The following is a 17248-nucleotide window of genomic DNA, read 5'->3' as shown; positions in this document are numbered from 1 at the left end:
GTCTCAGGACCTCTTGACACAATTAAAAACTCTTGAGGACCTCAAAGAGCTTTTGTTTATGAGGGTTATATCTGTAGATATTTACCGCATTAGAAATTAAAAGTTAAAAAAATAAACCATTACATGTTAACATTATTAACTTTTTAATAAATAACTTTTGAAAAAATTAGAAGAGTGGCATTATTTTACATTTGGAAATCTTTGTAATGTCTGGCTAAAGAGAAGATAGTTGGATTCTCATATCCGCTTCTGCATGCAAACTATTGAATACTATCATGTAGCCTCTGGAAAACTCTGCACACTCATGAAAGAATGAGAGTGGAATAGGAAAAGAAGTGTTAGTATTATTATGAAAATAGTTTAAACCTCAGAAAACCCCTGAAAGGTCTGAAGGCCTCCCAGGTGTCCCCAGTGTTGGAAATATCCAAATAGTCCCCATGGCAATCCTGATTTCTGGCTTCTGCCGTGTTAAGATATCTGACAACACAAAGCCTACTTCTCTACTTGGCCTGGTGGGCTAGATCTGCTGTACCTGTCAGGGGCTAACTCATAATAAACAGAGGGTCATTAACACATGGAGGTGGTTATGCAGTAGATGGAGTTGCTGACCGGCCGAACAGGAGCTGGTGAAGCAATTGGAAGTTAGCAGCAGTGGGAGGCTGCTGCCACTCTAGGCTGGAGGAACAAAGGTAGAAAGGGTTACCTGGTAGAAGCTGGAAACACTGTGGGATTGTCTGGCTAGTAGGAACTGGAATTGGGGAGGAGCCACAACCAAAGGGAGAAAGAGGAGAATTACCCTGGCCTCTTCCTCCCCATCTCCAGTCTCTGGCTGTTTCCCATCAGCTGAACTCCAGGTGAACATAGATGAAGGGAGAGACTGGGAACTGGGCCTAGGATGCGGGCAGAAAGGGGAGAGTGTAGAACAGGTATGGGTGTAAATACAGCCCAGAGTAGCACAGCACGGTACCCTCGTGCCCCAGGGTTTCCACCAGGCCCTGTTCTACACCAGGCCCTGCTCACTGATTTACATTACATGTCTGGCTGCTTTAGGATTAGAGTTAGGGATTCAGTTTGCAACCCCTGTTGTGGAGGTTTTAAAATCTGTCCACAGATTCTTTGACACGTCTCTCTTTAAGAGCCCTCCCTTGAGTATGGGCTGGATTCAGTGCCTTGCTTCTAAAACGAATAGAGCATGGCAGAGGTAATGGTGTGTGACTTTGAAGACCAGGTCATAAAAGGCATTGCATTTTTATCCTTGTTACCCCTCTTGGATCACATGCTCTGAGAAAAGCCAGCTTCCCATATTGTGATGACACTGAAGCAGCCCTATAGAGAGTGGTCCATATGGTGAGAAACTGAGGCCTCCTGCCAACAGCCCTGTGAATGGGCCAGCTGGAAAGCTGATCCTCCACACCCGGTCAAGCCATGAGATGACTGCATCCTGGCCAACAACCTGACTGCTTCCTCATGAGAGACCCTGAGCCAGGACTACCCAGTTATGGGTATTGCCATTCCTGAATTCCCGAGCCATGGCGAATGTGAGCTCAGTATGGTTTTAAGCTGTTAAATTTTGGTTTTAATTTGTTAGCAGCAATAGATACCTAATGCACCAGTGTTCCAATTATCTATTGCTGCATTAAATATTATCTAAAAATCAGAACATTAAAACAGCCATTTAATTTTTCCTGCGTTTTTGTAGGTCAGGAATTTAGGAAGGGCTTAGCTTGGGATCTCTCCTGTGTTTCAGTCAGAAGTTGACTGGGGTTGGAGTCATCTCAAGGCTAGATGTCTAACGTGACTCAGCAACTTGGCCGGCTATTGGCTGGGAGCTCCATGAGGACTAACTAGAGCACCTCCATATGGCCTCTCCAGCACGGTAGTCTCAGGGTAGTTGGACTTTTTGTGTGATAACTGGCTTTCTCCAAAGCAAGTATTCTAAGAGAAACAGACAAAAGCTGCATAGCGTTTTCTGACCCAGCCTCAGAAGTCACATAGTATCACTCCTCTGCTGCCTATTGATCAAAGTGATCACAAACCCACCCAGATTCAAGAAGAAGCCACATAAATCCCAATTCTCCATGCAAGGAATGTGAAAGCCTTGGTGGTCAAGCTTTAAAAACAGTCCCACTTTGGTATGCAGAACATTCTTTAAGGTACTAACTTGGGGCCTTTTTTCTCCTCATTGTACACATTCTCTTCTGATCTACTGTTGTGACCGATACAGGATTAAGGAACTGTTTTCTGGTTACCTGTGGGCTTTGCAGAAAAAGGGACTACATGTTTTTCACAATATAAACAATCATAATGCCAGCACAGGGCCTGCCACTTTGTATTCATTCACCCATCCATCTACTCATTCATTCACTCACTCATTCAACAGATATTTATCAAGATCTGTGAAGAGCCAGGCACTTTACTAGGTACTACGGTTACAGCTGAGACCAAAGCAGACAAAAATCATTGTTTTCATGGAGCTTACATAATTTTTTTTTTTTTTAAAGATTTTATTGGGGAAGGGGAATAGGACTTTATTGGGGAACAGTGTGTACTTCCAGGATTTGTTTTTTCCAAGTCAAGTTGTTGTCCTTTCAGTCTTAGTTGTGGAGGGCGCAGCTCAGCTCCAGGTCCAGTTGCCGTTGCTAGTTGCAGGGGGTGCAGCCCACCATCCATTGCGGGAGTCGAACTGGCAACCTTGTGGTTGAGAGCCCACACTCCAACCAACTGAGCCATCCGGGAGCTCAGTGGCAGCTCAGCTCAAGGTGCCATGTTCAATCTTAGTTGCAGGGAGCAGAGGCCCCCATCCCTTGGGGGACTCGAGGAGTTGAACTGGCAACCTCGTGGTTGAGAGCCCACTGGCACATGTGGGAATCGAACCGGCAGCCTTCGGAGTTAGGAGCATGGAGCTCCAACCGCCTGAGCCACCAGGCTGGCCCGAGCTCACATAATTTAAAGTGTGGTTTTAGTGTAAGAACAATCCATTGGATAATGTAACAGAATGGTTTTCCAGACTAGAGAATGTAAGAATTTGTAATAGGCTAGACGCATTGTGTTGTACCAATTGAATTGATCTCTCACCTGTTTTGGAGAAAATATCAATTTGGAAATTCATCTTACATGATATACCAAAATGAATTCCAGTTGGAGTAAAGTGGTGTGTGTGTGTGTGTGTGTGTGTGTGCTGAGAGGTGGTGGTGGGGAATTACACATGAAAAGCTAAAGGTTTTCACCAGCAAATATTGAATGACCTCTGTAAGGGGAAAGACTTTGTGAACTTCAGTGTAGTGGGGGTACAAACCACCAAGGAAAAGATGGATGAATTTGGCTGTACAAAAATCAGAATAGGGGAAGAGGCGAGACATAAGGCCTCTTGAGACCTAGGCTGGGAAATATTAAACTGTCCTTCCACCTCATTCTATTGGTTAACGACAAAGCCAGTCAAGCTTCAAGCTTCAAAGGGCTGGGGGATAGACACCTTGATGTAAGAAGCTGCAAAGTCAGATTGTACAGGGTAAGAATACAGGGAAGGGTGGGAAATTAGGTAATTTTTGTAATCAGTCTACCACAGAGCTCTTTCTTCATGGAATGTATTAAAGTAAACAATGCTTGCTGCTTTTAACTGAAGAAACTTTAAAACTCAGTGGCTTAATAAGTCTATATTTTAATTCACACTATAGTCCAATGTAAGTCAGTGGGGTCACTCTGCTCCACAGAGTCTAGCAGAGACCCAGGCTCCTTCCATGTTGTGGCTCTGCCCACCTCAAGGTCCTCAGAGTCCCCTCTGTTGAGCCCATGGATGTTGAAAAAAGTGAAGACCACTTGTGGGAGGTTTTTAAGGTCAAGCCTGGAGACTGGATATGACACATCAGCTCACATGCCGTTGGCCTTAAGTCAGTTACATATCCATACAAAACTGCAATAGGTGATGGGAAATGTAATTCTGTGTGTGGAAGAAAAAAGAGGAGCAGTTTTAGTCAAGCAGTTAGCCAATCTCTGCCACATATTTTGGGACATGCTTTATCTGAAAATAGAGAAGGGTTACCTTGTTTATTTATTTCCTTGTTTATTGTATGTCTTCCTCTGCTAGGACATAAGCCCCAGGAGTTTTGTTCACCACTACATCTCCATCACACATCTGGGAGCCTGGATTTAGTAAGCACTCAATAAATGTGTGTTGAATAAATGAATGAATGAAAAAAATTCTAGTAAATTTCAGATGATGGAATATTATGAACACACACAAAATTATATTTTTAGGGACATGGGAAATTGCTCTCAGGGTGTATATGAGTATAATAAATCTCTTTCTTTCTCTCCCTATGGCCTGTTAGTTATTTCTCTGGAGAACCCTGACTAATACACCATTGAAGGGAGGGCAGAGGAGGTACAGTAATCTGGAATAGTCATCACATAACTATTTGGCATCAACCATGCTTGGGTTTAGACCTAGTTCTGCCATGCCTTCAGGCAAATGACTCCCCCTCTCTGAACCTCCACTTCCTCTCATGTTAGTTCCTTTTTCAGAAGGTTGCGAGAGGCCTTCCAAGACATACCGGCAAATTATTTGTTCTAATCTGGTCCCATCAAGCCCTCAGGAGGCATTAGTTAGGACAGTCATGACTATTGTGAGTTTCCTATTTGGTAGCATTGTAACAGTAATATCATTGAGGCAGCAAATTGTGAGGATTAAAAGCGTGAGCTACAAAACCAGCTTTCCTGGGTCTGAATCTTGACTCTAGTACTTATTAGCTGTGTGATCTTGGACAAGTAATTCCATTTTTCTGGTTTCCTCATGGGCATCATAACATCTACTTGCAACAGTCAGAATAGGCTAGGTTACACTGTGGTAACAAATGAGCCCTAGATCTTAGTGGACTAACACCTCAAAATTTATTTCTTTCTCACAGAAACAGGCACAAGTCCTCCATGCCATGGCTCCATGATCCGGGTAGCTTCCTTTGTGCAGCACCGCTGTGCTTGCATAGCTCCCAAGGTTGCCTAGGCAGGAGGTGAGAGCCCGGAGCATCCTGCACTGGTTTTAAATGCCACACTGGGAAGTGACACGTCCAACATTTCCACTCACATTTTATTGGCCAAAACAAGTCACATAACCGTGCCTGAGTTTAAAGGAGTCCGGAAAAGGGTGGAAGACTTTAGTAATGCTTGCTGTACTATCTCATTGACGGTGCTGAAAATTCAATGAGAAAATCCACACAAAATATTTCATACATTCAACAAATACTTGTGTACCTAAGATGTGCTGGGCACTATTCTAGGAACTGGGTACATAGCTGTGAACAAGACATACAGAAATCCCTGCCCTTGAAGAGCTCACATTCTAGTGGGGAAGAGAGACAAGAAACTAGGTAAATAAGTAAACTACTCAGTATGTTAGCAGGTGATAAAGAGCAGTGTGGGGTGGGATAGGGAGTGTAGGGCTTCCTGAGGTCACTAGATGTGCAGACTTGAGGCACTGAGGTGGGGCTAGAGAGGGCCTACGTAATGGAGTAGCGGCCCCCCTGCTTAGACATTGATGTGCTGGCAGAGCCTCCTCCTCTGTGTCTTGTCCGTGTTCAGCTGGGAACATCCAGGTCAAGCCAGTAGGGCTTCTTCCCACTTTCTTAAGAGGGAGGAGATGAGGGCAGAGAGGAGACAGAACAGAGCACTAGAGACTTGGTGCCCATGGTGAGGACTTTGACGCTTATCTGGAGTGAGGTGCAGTCTAGGAAGGGCTACGAGCCAAGTGGGCCCTGACCTGACTCAGGTTCACATGCTTCCTTTGGTTGCCTGTGGGGAGCAGACTGTGGGGACAGGGACATGAGCAGGAGACCAGGGAGGAGGCGCCCGTGAGGTCCAGGAGGCAGAGGATGGAGGTGGGGGGTGGGGAGGAGGAGTTTAGATTATGTAGGTAGCGTCAAAGAGGTTTGCTGATGGGTTGGAGTGGGTGTGAAAGAGGTCAAGGATGACCCTGGGGTGTTTGGTCTCAGCCACTGGAAGGACAGAGATGCCATTAACCTAGGTGGGGAAGGTGGGGAGGAAGCAGATTTGGGAGGAAGGTCAGGAGCTGTTTAGGATGTGTGAAGCCTGAGGCACCTCTAAGACCCCTATACAGACAGTGAGTAGGATGCAAGATATAGGAGCCTGGAGACGCCTGTGCTGAAGGTAGAAATTTGGGTATTGATAGCCTAGAGATGGAATTTAAGCTACACATGTGAGGGAGATCCTCTATGGCATGAGTGGGTTAGAGAGGTGGACCAAGGCCTAAGACTTGGAGTTGGCCAGGGTTAAAGGTCAGGGACACAGACCTGGATCACAATATGATTGTAATTGGCAGTGACTGCTAAGAGAAAGAACAAGTTACAAGCATGTAACTGGAAGCCACACCTATTCTCAGAGAGGGGTGGAGACAGGGAGGACTTCCCAGGAGAGGTAACACCTGAGCTGGCACCCAAAGTCTGAGGAGCTACAAAACCAGGTGAAAAAGGGAGAAAGTGTTCCAGGTAGATGGCACAGTCCATATGAAGGCCTGGCAGCAAGCGAGCCCTGGAGAGGGCAGAGAACAGAAGTTGCTGTCTGGCAGGGAGGGGTGTGGTAAGAAGGGAATCTGTATTAGTCATCACCAAGAGTTTTGGGATCAGCCAAGCCCAGCTTCAGACCTGGTCCTGACACCCTCTGTGACCTCAGGCAAGTGACCCTGCCTTCAGAGCCTCCATTTTCTCTTCTATTAGTGCCTGCCTCATAGACAAGGCTTGTGTAGGAGGAGTTCATTGACCTGGCCCCAGCAAGCCCTCAGAAGCAGGATTCCAACAAGCCTAGCCAGCCTCCAGGGGAGAGGCTAACGGCCAGATAGCCAGACTGCCCAGTAGCTAGATTTAGTTCCTTTTGAAGAGCCCTGAAAGTCTGGAACCAGAGAGCAAGAGAAAGGCCTCTAAAGGCGGCTTGAGTTACCACTTTCCCTACGTTTCTGCATTCCGCGCCCACCACCAGACTTTGGGAAGGCTAGCCTGGGACACCAGGTCTTGGCCAGCAGACTCTTCCTGTGTCCGGGCTCCTCTTTAGAGACTGAGGTGACACTTTGGGCCTGTTCAGGAAAAATTATTCTGGTGACCCTGACTTGGGGGTGAATGAATGCGGGTGCAGGAGAGCACAAGGCCGCTTTCTTAGGCGGCAAAGTCCTACCCGCAGTCTGACTACCATCCTGGCTGCTGCAAGGTCCGGGAAAACCTAGTGTACCCTTAGTCATTGCCAGATGCGGATGCTTGTTCCCGGACTGTGAGCCAAATAAAACTCGGGGTTTTAAGATGTTGTCTGTCGCAACAAGGCCGAGATAGGGGCCGGGTGCCAAGAGTCCCGTTTCGAGCCGACAAAAAATCACATCTGTAGCCGGGTGGAGGCCGGCTTCGGGGCGAACATTCCCATTACAACCTGCGGTGTCACTCTGGAGTTCTCGTCCCCGGGTGTCTTCACCGGGCTGGCGAGATGTAGGGACAACCTCAAACCCATGAAGTCAGGGCCGGGATACAGCCCGCGGCGCCGGAAGAATACTGGGCTGGGCCCAGGCGGTCTCACCCCGTTAGCAAGGCAGGGCCCGCGCGCGCAGGCGCAGTTTCAAGGCTCGCTCTAGGACCGCGCGGATGTTGTCTGGGCGGCCCCCTAGAGCCTAACCCGGTCAAAGTTGCCTGAGTCACGGGCCCCGCCCAACCAAGCCGGACACAGCCAGAGGCCCGGGAGCAGCGCAGAGGAGCGGACCAGCGGACGTGTAAGAGAGGCGGTGAGCGCCCGGGCCAGACTGCCCCTGTACTCCGTAATCCCGGCCCTTACGGCTCCCAGACCCTACAAGGCCCTAAAGTCCCGGCTAGATCCGTGCTCCCAGTTCTAATGGAGAACCCCGTTATCCCGGGCCCGGGGCTTACACCCACTATCTTAGACCGGAGCCCACAGACCTGGCGGTGACACTGTAATCCCGCTGCTGGGAGTACCTAAACCTTCAAACCCACATCCTGGATTTCCAAAACCTTGTCCCGGGGGCCTCCAGACCGAGAATTTGATCCACGCCCCTGAACCGCCCAAGACCCATGGTCCAGTTCTTGGGCTCGGGGGCTCAGATTCGGGCGTCCGGACATGTCCAGGATGCCTTATACCAACTTGGGACCCCCGAGAACCCCACCTGACCTGGACCCCTACCCTTAATGATGCCTATGTGTAGACTCAATCCAGGCCCCTCAAGTCTGACCGGGACACTTTCAATGTGGAGGAGGTTTCATACTTGATCCTCCGTCCCTATCGCACCCACCCGAGAACTGCTCTCCTTCAGAAGCCCAGACCCCATCCCGAATGGACTCTTCAAGCCCCAGCCGGAAGATAGGTCCTCGCCTGGAGGCCTCATATTACTCTCTACGTCCAGCTGCCAGAAATGCGTATTTTTGTGGGGAGGGGGCGGGCTCTGGGCGAGGAGGCCAGCTGACCCCTTTTTCCTCCTTAGGAACTTGGAGTCGTAGCCATGTTCCTGGTTAATTCGTTCCTGAAGGGCGGCGGCGGTGGCGGCGGCGGGGGAGGCGGGGGCCTGGGCGGGGGCCTGGGGAATGTGCTCGGAGGCCTGATCAGCGGGGCCGGAGGCGGCGGCGGAGGCGGTGGCGGCGGCGGCATCGGCGGCGGCGGCGGCGGTGGTGGTGGAACTGCCATGCGCATTCTAGGCGGGGTCATTAGCGCCATCAGGTAGGGCGGGGCCTGAGGGGGCGGGGCCTGGCGGAGGAGGCTTGTCCGGGAAGAATAGAATGGGGTAACCTGGAGATTGACCTGGAGCCTTAATTAGGCTGGGCGGGACCTGGGAGGCCAGCCTTGAGGGGGCGGGCCCTAATGAGGCTGACTGCAGTTTATGAGGGCGGGGCTTGACATGATTTTTGGGGAGACGCGATTGACTGTTGATGGGTCCCGGCAGGGATTTGGGAGGTGGGGCTTAGGGAGGTGGGGCTTAGAGAGGCTGGATATCGCCTGCTTCCGCTAATCTGAGAACGAACGTTAAGGGGGCGGAGCCAGTGAGGCTGGGTGTCACTTCGTGGGGGCAAGGCTTGTCAAGTGGGCTTGGTGCGGACTTCTAGGTGGATAAATGAGAAGGTGCGCCCTGAAGAGGCCGAGGCCTACTGAGATAGGAGAAATGGTTTTGAAGGGGCACGGCCTTGCCGGGAACTGGCTGGATTAAAATAGAAAAATGTCGTAGTGGAAGTAGGGCAGGTTGTCTAATTTGCCAAATTAGGGGTGTAATTAGTCTTGGCCACCGAGCAGTGATCCCTCGAAGGGGCAGGAAATAATGGGACTGGGGTGGGATGTTGGGAAGACACAGCATTCAGGAAGCCCTAGGGATGGAGTAGGTTCCTAGACAGATATGGAATCTCGGGAGGGCGGTGCCCCGCAAAACTGGGGCAGATTTTATAGAGTACGCCTTTCAGGGGGCTGGGTCTATTGAGGAATCTTGCATTGGTAGGAGTGGAGCCCACCGTAGGGGGGTGAGCCTGATAGTTTCCTCGCAGGTGCAATCAGGGCAGCAAGGATAGGGACACGTGAGGACAAGGACAGATAAGGCAGGCCAAGGGTGGCAGGCTGGGGTTTGGGGAGGTTGAAGTTTGGGGGCTGCCAGTTGGACGCCCCGCCTCCTGGCGCTAATTCCCGTTTCCCTCCAGCGAGGCGGCTGCGCAGTACAACCCAGAGCCCCCGGTAAGCCGACCTCCACAACTGATGACTTCTCACTAAGACGCCTTTTCCAGCACCCCTCCATGTCCCTTTAGAAAAGCCCCTCTCCCTCTTATGATATCCCTCGTACTAAGTCTCTCCCTTTCCATGTCCTCAAACTTAGCTATTACCTACTCCCTATTCACTGACCACCTCTCATTCCTTTGATCACTCAGCTACACTGCCCACTCTGACTTTCCCACCTAGGTCTGTACTGCCCCTCCCCTTATTTGCTCTGAGATCTTCTCCCTCTGTAGCCCCCACGAACCCATTACTCCAATGTCGAGGCCAATGAGAGTGAGGAAGTCCGGCAGTTCCGGAGGCTATTTGCCCAGCTGGCTGGAGAGGTAAGTAACCCGGGGTCCCCAGACCTGTCCTAACCCTTCCATGCCTTCCCTTGGGTGGCCCTTGCACATACACACTCAACCATGGCAATCCAAAAGTTCCTATCCTCCTTCATGACACTCCCAGACCCCTTTCAGTCACCCCTGATCCACCCCTAATTTCTCCCTGCAGGACATGGAGGTCAGCGCCACAGAACTCATGAACATTCTCAACAAGGTCGTGACCCGACGTGAGTGACTAGGGTCAACACATAGGGAAGGTTTAGAGGCATGGCAGCTGGGGTAGCTGTGACCTCTGGCCTCTTGTCAACCTGTCCCCCGCAGACCCAGATCTGAAGACTGATGGTTTTGGCATTGACACATGTCGCAGCATGGTGGCCGTGATGGATGTATCCTTAAGGGCAGTATGGGGGAGGCCTTGTGTGAAGAGGGAGTTTTCTGAGAGCACGAGTGGGAGCCAGGATGTAGCTTTCATAAAAAGTGGAAGGATAGGAATTTGGATTCAGGTCTTCGGGGTTTAAGAACCCAAGCTTATTATAACTGCCATAGGTATGTGCACATGCACATGTATACCAGGCGACACCCACATACATGAAGATATGTGAAGGCATATGCACAGGAAAATGTCTATTTGCACATGGGCCAGTCATTAGCTAATCTTGGATACATGCGCACTGAGCACATAAGGCAGTGCAGACACACGTACATATATTCATGTCATATGATCACGTACGTGTGCTTCATAGAGTTAAATAATGGCTCTGCCCCTTTGCAAGGTTACTGAGCCTCTCTGTCTTCAATTTGCCTATCTGTATAATGGGGTGAGTGATAATGTGTTAGATGTTACTATGATCTTACACAAGTAGACTTTTCAGCTCTGAATGTTTCTGTCTCTGACTGGAGAATAATACTGGTGGGGCTGGTGTCTGGAGGACTTAGTGAGAAAAGTAATGTTCTTGAGAAGCTTAGCATTGTCTGGTGTGTAATAGGTAATCTGTTAAGTCTTGGCCATTGTTGTTGTTGATTGAGAACTTATCAAATGCCAGCCCGAGCTAAGGGCTTTCTGCCAATATCTCATTCTGCTCTAATCACAAACCCAGTAGGTATTCACTACCGTCACCTCATTTCCTTAGAGCTCTAAGATGCCCTTGTTTTTTTACATGTCCTAACATTTAGGAAATTGAATTACTATCAAGAATTTTATAAATGAGGAATTAGCAATTATTTTCAGGTGAGGAATTTGTAGTTTGGAAAAGTTCATTATAATTCCACATGGTTATGTTGAAAGAGATTCCTTATCATTTAGAAATATAAAGTAAAATATGTATGGATAAAATGAGAAATAAAGCCACACCCATGGTGACATGAGGAAGGTGAGACGGGAGCTGGGGTTTTAGCCCAGGTTCCCCTGATTGGCTGTTATCATTGTAGTGTACACAGGGTGTACAATGCATGCATTTGGGTACAGCTATTCTTAACACCGTTCTACCAGAGTGACACGACAGGAAAGCTGGGTTTTGAGGAATTCAAGTATTTGTGGAACAACATCAAAAAGTGGCAGGTGTGTGGTGACCTCTGAAACTCCCAGCACAAAGACTCCGACGCCATGAAGATGCCATGACCCAAGATGCTCAAATGAACCCCAACCTCTCTGTCCCCACAGGCCATATACAAACAATTTGACGTTGACCGTTCAGGGACCATTGGCAGCAGTGAACTCCCAGGGGCCTTTGAGGCAGCAGGTATGGCTGGAGGCACATGGTGGGGTGGCGGGTGGGAATGATGAGGCAGCCTCCACTGAGCTGGTCTGAGCCTGAATCCGGGGGCTGGGAGTAGATTGGGCCATGTGGCCCCCACACCTGAGAGACTAAACCATTGTCAGGTTTCCGCCTAAATGAGCATCTCTATAACATGATCATCCGACGCTACTCGGACGAGGGAGGAAACATGGATTTTGACAACTTCATCAGCTGCCTGGTCAGGCTAGATGCCATGTTCCGTGAGTAAAACCACAGCTCTCTTCCTGGGTGGGGATTTTATTTGTTCAGCTTCCACTGGCCGAGGTTTTGGAGCCTAATCCTGACGTGGGCAATGGTAGGGGCATAGCAGTGACCAAAACAGCCCCAGATCCTGCTCTTGTGTCACTCATAGTCCAATGGAGGAGAGGCAAATCATCAGTGACAGTTCAGAACGGTTGCTGCTGGGATAAGGGAATCTCATGGCATAGCGCGTTTAGATTTGTGACTGGGGAGGCTCTGACGGCTTCAAACTTAAGAGGCACCTGATGCAGCCTGTGGGGTCAAGAAGGGCTTCCTGGAAGAAGACACATGTGAGTTGAGACCTGAGGGCTGAGGAGGAGTGAGTGACCCCAGTGAGAAAGTGGGGACAAGTGTTGTAGTGGAAACAGCCTGTGTGAAGGCCTAAAAGGGAAAGAGAACATGGTACTTTTGGTGTTTTTTGTTGGATTCAGTTCAGAGTGCTGAAGAGGGTGTGGGATAGGGAGACAAGGCTGTAAGGAGGGGTCAGTAGGGGCTGGATCATGAAGGCTCCTTTGAACACCAATACACTGAATCCTTAAGACCGCCCTGAGGTGTGGAAATTATTGTCCCCATTTTATGGAGGAGGAACCTAGGATTCAAGGAGGCAAAGTTGCTTGCTCAGAGCCACTCAGCGAGGAAGTTGCGAAGCCAGAATTTAAACTCGGACATGTCTGAGAGAGTTGAGTGAAAGGAAGCAAGAGCACTGGGCATGGGCAGGCTACGGAGGGCTATGAATGCCAATTTCAGGGGTGCTCAACACTACTGGGGGCAATGGAGAGCTACAGTAGGTTGTAGGCAGTGGAGGGACAGGGTCAGGTTTGGCTTTAGGAAGATGCCCTGACCTCCCAAGAGTCTGGAGAGGACAATGCATTAAGAGCATTGGTAGAAGAAAAGGGACAGGTATGTCAGGGATGTGAAGGGAACGTGGGAGTGGACAATAGGGCAGATGATGCCAAAAGTCACATAGGAAAAGGCTCAAGAAATGGCCATTGGGGCGGCTGATTAGCTCAGCTCAGTTGGTTAGTGATCGCGCTGGTAACCCCAAGAAATGGCCATTGGATTTACCAGCAAGAGGGTCAGTAGTAACTGCATCGAGTGCAATATCTAGGCCAGCAGGTATGTGGACACCTGAGGGTGGTAACTGAGCAGTGAATGAGAGCAAAGAAGCAGAGGCATTGTGGACACCTGTTTACCTTGGTTTGGCTGTGGCTGGGGAACACAGAGTGGAGTTTCAGGGCAGGAGTGGGAACCACACCAGACTGTCGGGCAGGAAGTGGAGCCTGCAGAGCCTCCTTCCAATTGTCTGCTTAGGCTGGAACTGGAGGGGTTAGAAGTAGGTGGGAGGCTGGGACTCGGGCAGAGGGGACGGGGGGCCCCACAGGTCAGTTACATGGAGGCCATTATTGAGGTGGGTAACAGCCTGGGTTTCAATCCCAATTTCCTCACTTTCTCACTGTGTGACCTGGAGCACATTACTTCTCTGTGCCTAATTTTCAAATGACACTTTCCTCACAGAATTGGATTAAATAAATTAAGACATGGAAAGCACTTTATAGAGTACTTGGCCAGAGTTAAGAATTCAATCAAGTACTAGCCATTATTATCATCATCCTACATATTAGCATATTTTTATTCTGAAAGCCAATCCCCCCAACCCTTTCCTTTTCCTCTAGGTGCTTTCAAATCTCTTGACAAAGATGGCACTGGACAAATTCAGGTGAACATCCAGGAGGTAAGAACTCCCATCCTGTGATGTGGGTTCCTAGCAGGGATCCCTCCCATCTCTGAGCTGGGCTCTCTCCCTGCTATTTTCCCTGGGTGAGGGCAGACAGGGCATCTGGTACTCCCGGGTTCCCTGCTTCTCACTCTCTGTGCCTTCCTCTCCGCAGTGGCTGCAGCTGACTATGTATTCCTGAATGGGAACCCCAGACCTCTCCCGTCATCACCTCATCGTAGGAGTCACTTTGGACTCTTCAGTCTCTCCCAGGGCTGAATGTGTCTGCAGTCATGTCTTCATGGGTCCTGCTGACCCACCGGCCTTTCCGTATTCTCTCAGCCGTTGGCACCTACCGTAGCTTCTCAGTCAACAGCCAGGCCCAACATGTCCCTACGTGCCATGTCCCAAGCCACCCCTGGCTCTAAGACACTCTGATACACCCTGCCCCACAGGTCGCCGCACCCCCGGCACACCCATCTCACACCCACTCCATAACCCTTCTAGTGCATCTGTGCCAATCCCAACACTGGTATTGCTTCTGTTCCCCAAGGGCCCTTCTCCAAGTTCTAGGAGGATCACTCCAGTGCTATGCACCCTGGCACACCTGTTCAGTTACCACCCAGGCAGCAGAACTCCAGGCCATAACAGGCCCACATGCCCCAGTGCCTTTGTGTTCTGCTCCCAGCCTGCCAAGCCCAGGAAGAAATAAATGTACCCCAGTTACTGCTCTCTGAGACTTGCCTCCTGTTCTGAGAGTTGAGGGATGGCTCAGGCTCTCTCTGGGACACAGGGAGTCTAGGTCCCAGGGGTGGGTTGGCGTTGGTTTTGCTGGTCTTCATATCTATCCCCAAGTCTGGATCTACATGTCTCCTACTCCTTTTATCTTTTTTCTCATACTGGATCCCAGTTGAGCTGTAGTCTCATTCTTGCTGAGATGCCTCACAGATTCTGTGGAAGCTGAGATTGGGACCCAGAGGCCTGGGTGATCTCTGCTCCTGCTGCAGGAGCAGGGCTAGTGGGAGGTGTCAGTGCCACCCCTCGTTCTGTTTCCCAAGGCCATGTTTGCCTGGCTCTCCTGGGCTTGAGTTTGTCCTCACTTGCCTACGCCTTTGTTTTGTCATGACGGTGCTTAGCATCTTCCTTCCCACCCTCAGGCCTCTGCAGGGACAGGGGCTACTATCCCAGGATAGAGTCTGTCCTCAAGGACACCACCCCAGGTCCCCAAACTTTGAGGGGCAACCCAGGGCTGCCTTTTGGGGTCCTTCACTCTTCTTGGGAGGGCTGAGAGGCAGTAACATCCTAGGAATAGCGCTGGTCTAGCATGAAGGACTCAAGGCAGGGGCAGTGGGCTTGCTAGTGGGAAGATGGGCTGAGGGACACACACACAGGCCAGAGCTGGGCTGGGTTCCCCACAAAGCCGGCACATTTATTGATGTTTGTATGAGTCCCTTAGGTCCTGTAGGCTTCTTGGTCTCACTTCTTGTGGGGGAAGGAAGCCCAGCCAAGGCAATACAGGCTGTAGACGGTGCCTAGGGAGGGAGTGCGGGGAATACAGAATGAGACCCGAATTGCTTCCCCAAACCCATCTCAGCTTTTAAGCCTCTCTGCAGACTCCCAAATCACCAGTCTAGATCCCAGCCCCAGTTAAGGCTCCAATTCCCTCCCCAAACTGCACTCAGGTAGGGAATCCCCAGTCTTTGATCCAGACCAGGCCCTGAGCTTTCTCCCCAGCTCGTGCCTGGGTTCCAAACCCCGTGCTGGGGCAGATCAAGCCCTAGGGAGCTCTCTCCCTATTTGCCAGCCTGGACTCCAGTACTGTCCCCAAACCTGGCCAGCTCAGAACCCAGTTCCCTCCCTAAACTCCAGCTGAGACGCTAGTCAGCTCTCCCCAAATCCCAGCCTGAGGACCAGACCTTCCACACTCCAGCTGGAGAAGGCCTCCTGCAAGCTCAGGCCTAGCCCGGCCCCGCACTCACCCCCAACACACAGCGCCATGGTCAGTCGGTACAGGACGTTGTCGATTCCCCCGCCCTTCAGGTGCACTGGGAGGTCATTGTCCTCCTGGATGTTGGGGGCGTCCAATAAGAAATGGGAGCTGGCTGTCGCGTAGACGGTATCCCCGCCTGCCCCGGCGAGCTCAGGGCCCCAGGTCTTCCCCTCGCCCCGCCCCTGCTCCGCTTACCTGGAAGAGTTTCTGTTTCTCAGCCACTCGGTTCTCCAAGCGGTTCCGGGCGGTTGAGCTGAAGGAGCGAATCAGTGCCTGGGAAACCTGGGGGGAAGGGGTGATGGGGTATTGGAGGCACCTGGAGAGGAGTTTCCAAGTGGGTCCAGCGAGGGGTGGGCTGTGGGAAGTCGGTCCCAGGCCATGGGAGCTTCCCAAAGGCAAGATCAGAATTGCCAACATGAGTGGGGGAGGGTGTCCTGTCAAGAAAGGCCCAGAAGGGGACTCGCGTCCAGAAGGTCTGACTTGGAGGTTACCAGGCTGTCTAGAGGGTCCTGGAAGAGGAGCGGACCCAGAGGACAAGCTCGTAATCTGCGGGTCCAAATCCTGAGATTTTTTTAGGGGGAGGGTTTCCTGGATTAATGGGAGGAGCCCAGATCCCGGCAATTTGGGGACTTGACCTGGAGTACCTAATGGGGTTTCCAAACAGCCTAAGAAGTCCGGGGGAGGGGAAGGGGGTGTTAAATTCCCAGTACCTGGGTCCCGAGGTGTTAGGGGAGCCCTGGATGAAGGAAGAAATTCAAACCCGGGGCTTTGGGCCATGTTAGGTTTCCCGGCTCTCTCAGAAACTCTTGGATTGGGAGGTGAGGGGTTAGGGGGGTTGCCCAGGCTGTTTAGGAGGGAGTCTCAAACCCTGAAGGGGGCTCACGTTCCAAGGCCCCAGATCCCGGGATGGTTAGGGAGTCTTGTATTGGGGATGAAGGCTTCCAAGTTGGGGGCCCTCACCCGCAAGGCCCTCATTTTGCGTCCTCCTCTCCGGCTGGAGTCACCTCCCCTCTACGCCCAAGGACATCGAGTCGTCTCTCCTCCCCGGGAACCCCAGGCCACGCCCCCGGCGCGCCACCCGACAGCCCAGTCTCCGGCGCAACGGAATAGGGTGGAGCCGGGAAAATCCAGCGGCCAGATTAGGATTCATCCAATAGGCGAGCGAAGAAGACGTTCCAACCCAGCCAAATGGTTGAGGCACCCATCTGTTACTCATCTCGGACTCCATTGGTCCAAGTGGAGAGGAAAGCGGTACCAGGGAATACATTTTTGCTTTGTTTCTGCGGCGATACCGGCCTAGGGCAAGTGCGTTTCCTCCCCGGGATCTCTCGGATCTCCTCCTACCCGGGTTGGTTGTGGAAAGCGAGTGAGGGCGCAGGTAACCTGGGGTTCGAATTCCTTGTTCTATGTACATTGACCGAATGATTGCACCTCTGAG

The 17248-nt window shown here is 51.0% G+C and overlaps 2 protein-coding genes and 1 long non-coding RNA gene across 3 annotated transcripts; 1 reads left to right on the top strand and 2 right to left on the bottom strand.

Annotated features, from left to right (window-relative positions):
- Positions 1-2513: 2513 nt before the first annotated feature.
- On the bottom strand, positions 2514-7556 carry LOC141567644 (uncharacterized). The gene is made up of 3 exons (XR_012490492.1): positions 7423-7556; positions 4040-4140; positions 2514-3937 (listed from the first exon to the last, which is right to left on the bottom strand). It is a non-coding gene; the product is annotated as an uncharacterized LOC141567644 (long non-coding RNA).
- Positions 7557-7642: 86 nt separating this feature from the next.
- CAPNS1 (calpain small subunit 1) lies at positions 7643-14557 on the top strand. The gene is made up of 11 exons (XM_019749982.2): positions 7643-7768; positions 8480-8712; positions 9675-9708; positions 9981-10070; positions 10240-10297; positions 10392-10456; positions 11560-11628; positions 11731-11809; positions 11950-12066; positions 13780-13838; positions 13996-14557. The coding sequence occupies exons 2-11, from the start codon at positions 8498-8500 to the stop codon at positions 14020-14022; spliced, it is 813 nt and encodes a 270-aa protein (XP_019605541.2). The 5' UTR covers positions 7643-7768; positions 8480-8497; the 3' UTR covers positions 14023-14557.
- Positions 14558-15219: 662 nt separating this feature from the next.
- COX7A1 (cytochrome c oxidase subunit 7A1) lies at positions 15220-16912 on the bottom strand. The gene is made up of 4 exons (XM_019749983.2): positions 16771-16912; positions 16006-16092; positions 15800-15884; positions 15220-15352 (listed from the first exon to the last, which is right to left on the bottom strand). The coding sequence occupies exons 1-4, from the start codon at positions 16783-16785 to the stop codon at positions 15297-15299; spliced, it is 243 nt and encodes an 80-aa protein (XP_019605542.1). The 5' UTR covers positions 16786-16912; the 3' UTR covers positions 15220-15296.
- Between the last annotated feature and the right edge of the window lie 336 nt (positions 16913-17248).

This window comes from Rhinolophus sinicus, linkage group LG11 (assembly GCF_036562045.2).
Source record: "Rhinolophus sinicus isolate RSC01 linkage group LG11, ASM3656204v1, whole genome shotgun sequence".
Classification (NCBI taxonomy): domain Eukaryota; kingdom Metazoa; phylum Chordata; class Mammalia; order Chiroptera; family Rhinolophidae; genus Rhinolophus; species Rhinolophus sinicus.
The sequence above is the reverse complement of the archived record's forward strand: the minus strand, read 5'-3'. Positions and strand labels throughout refer to the sequence as shown.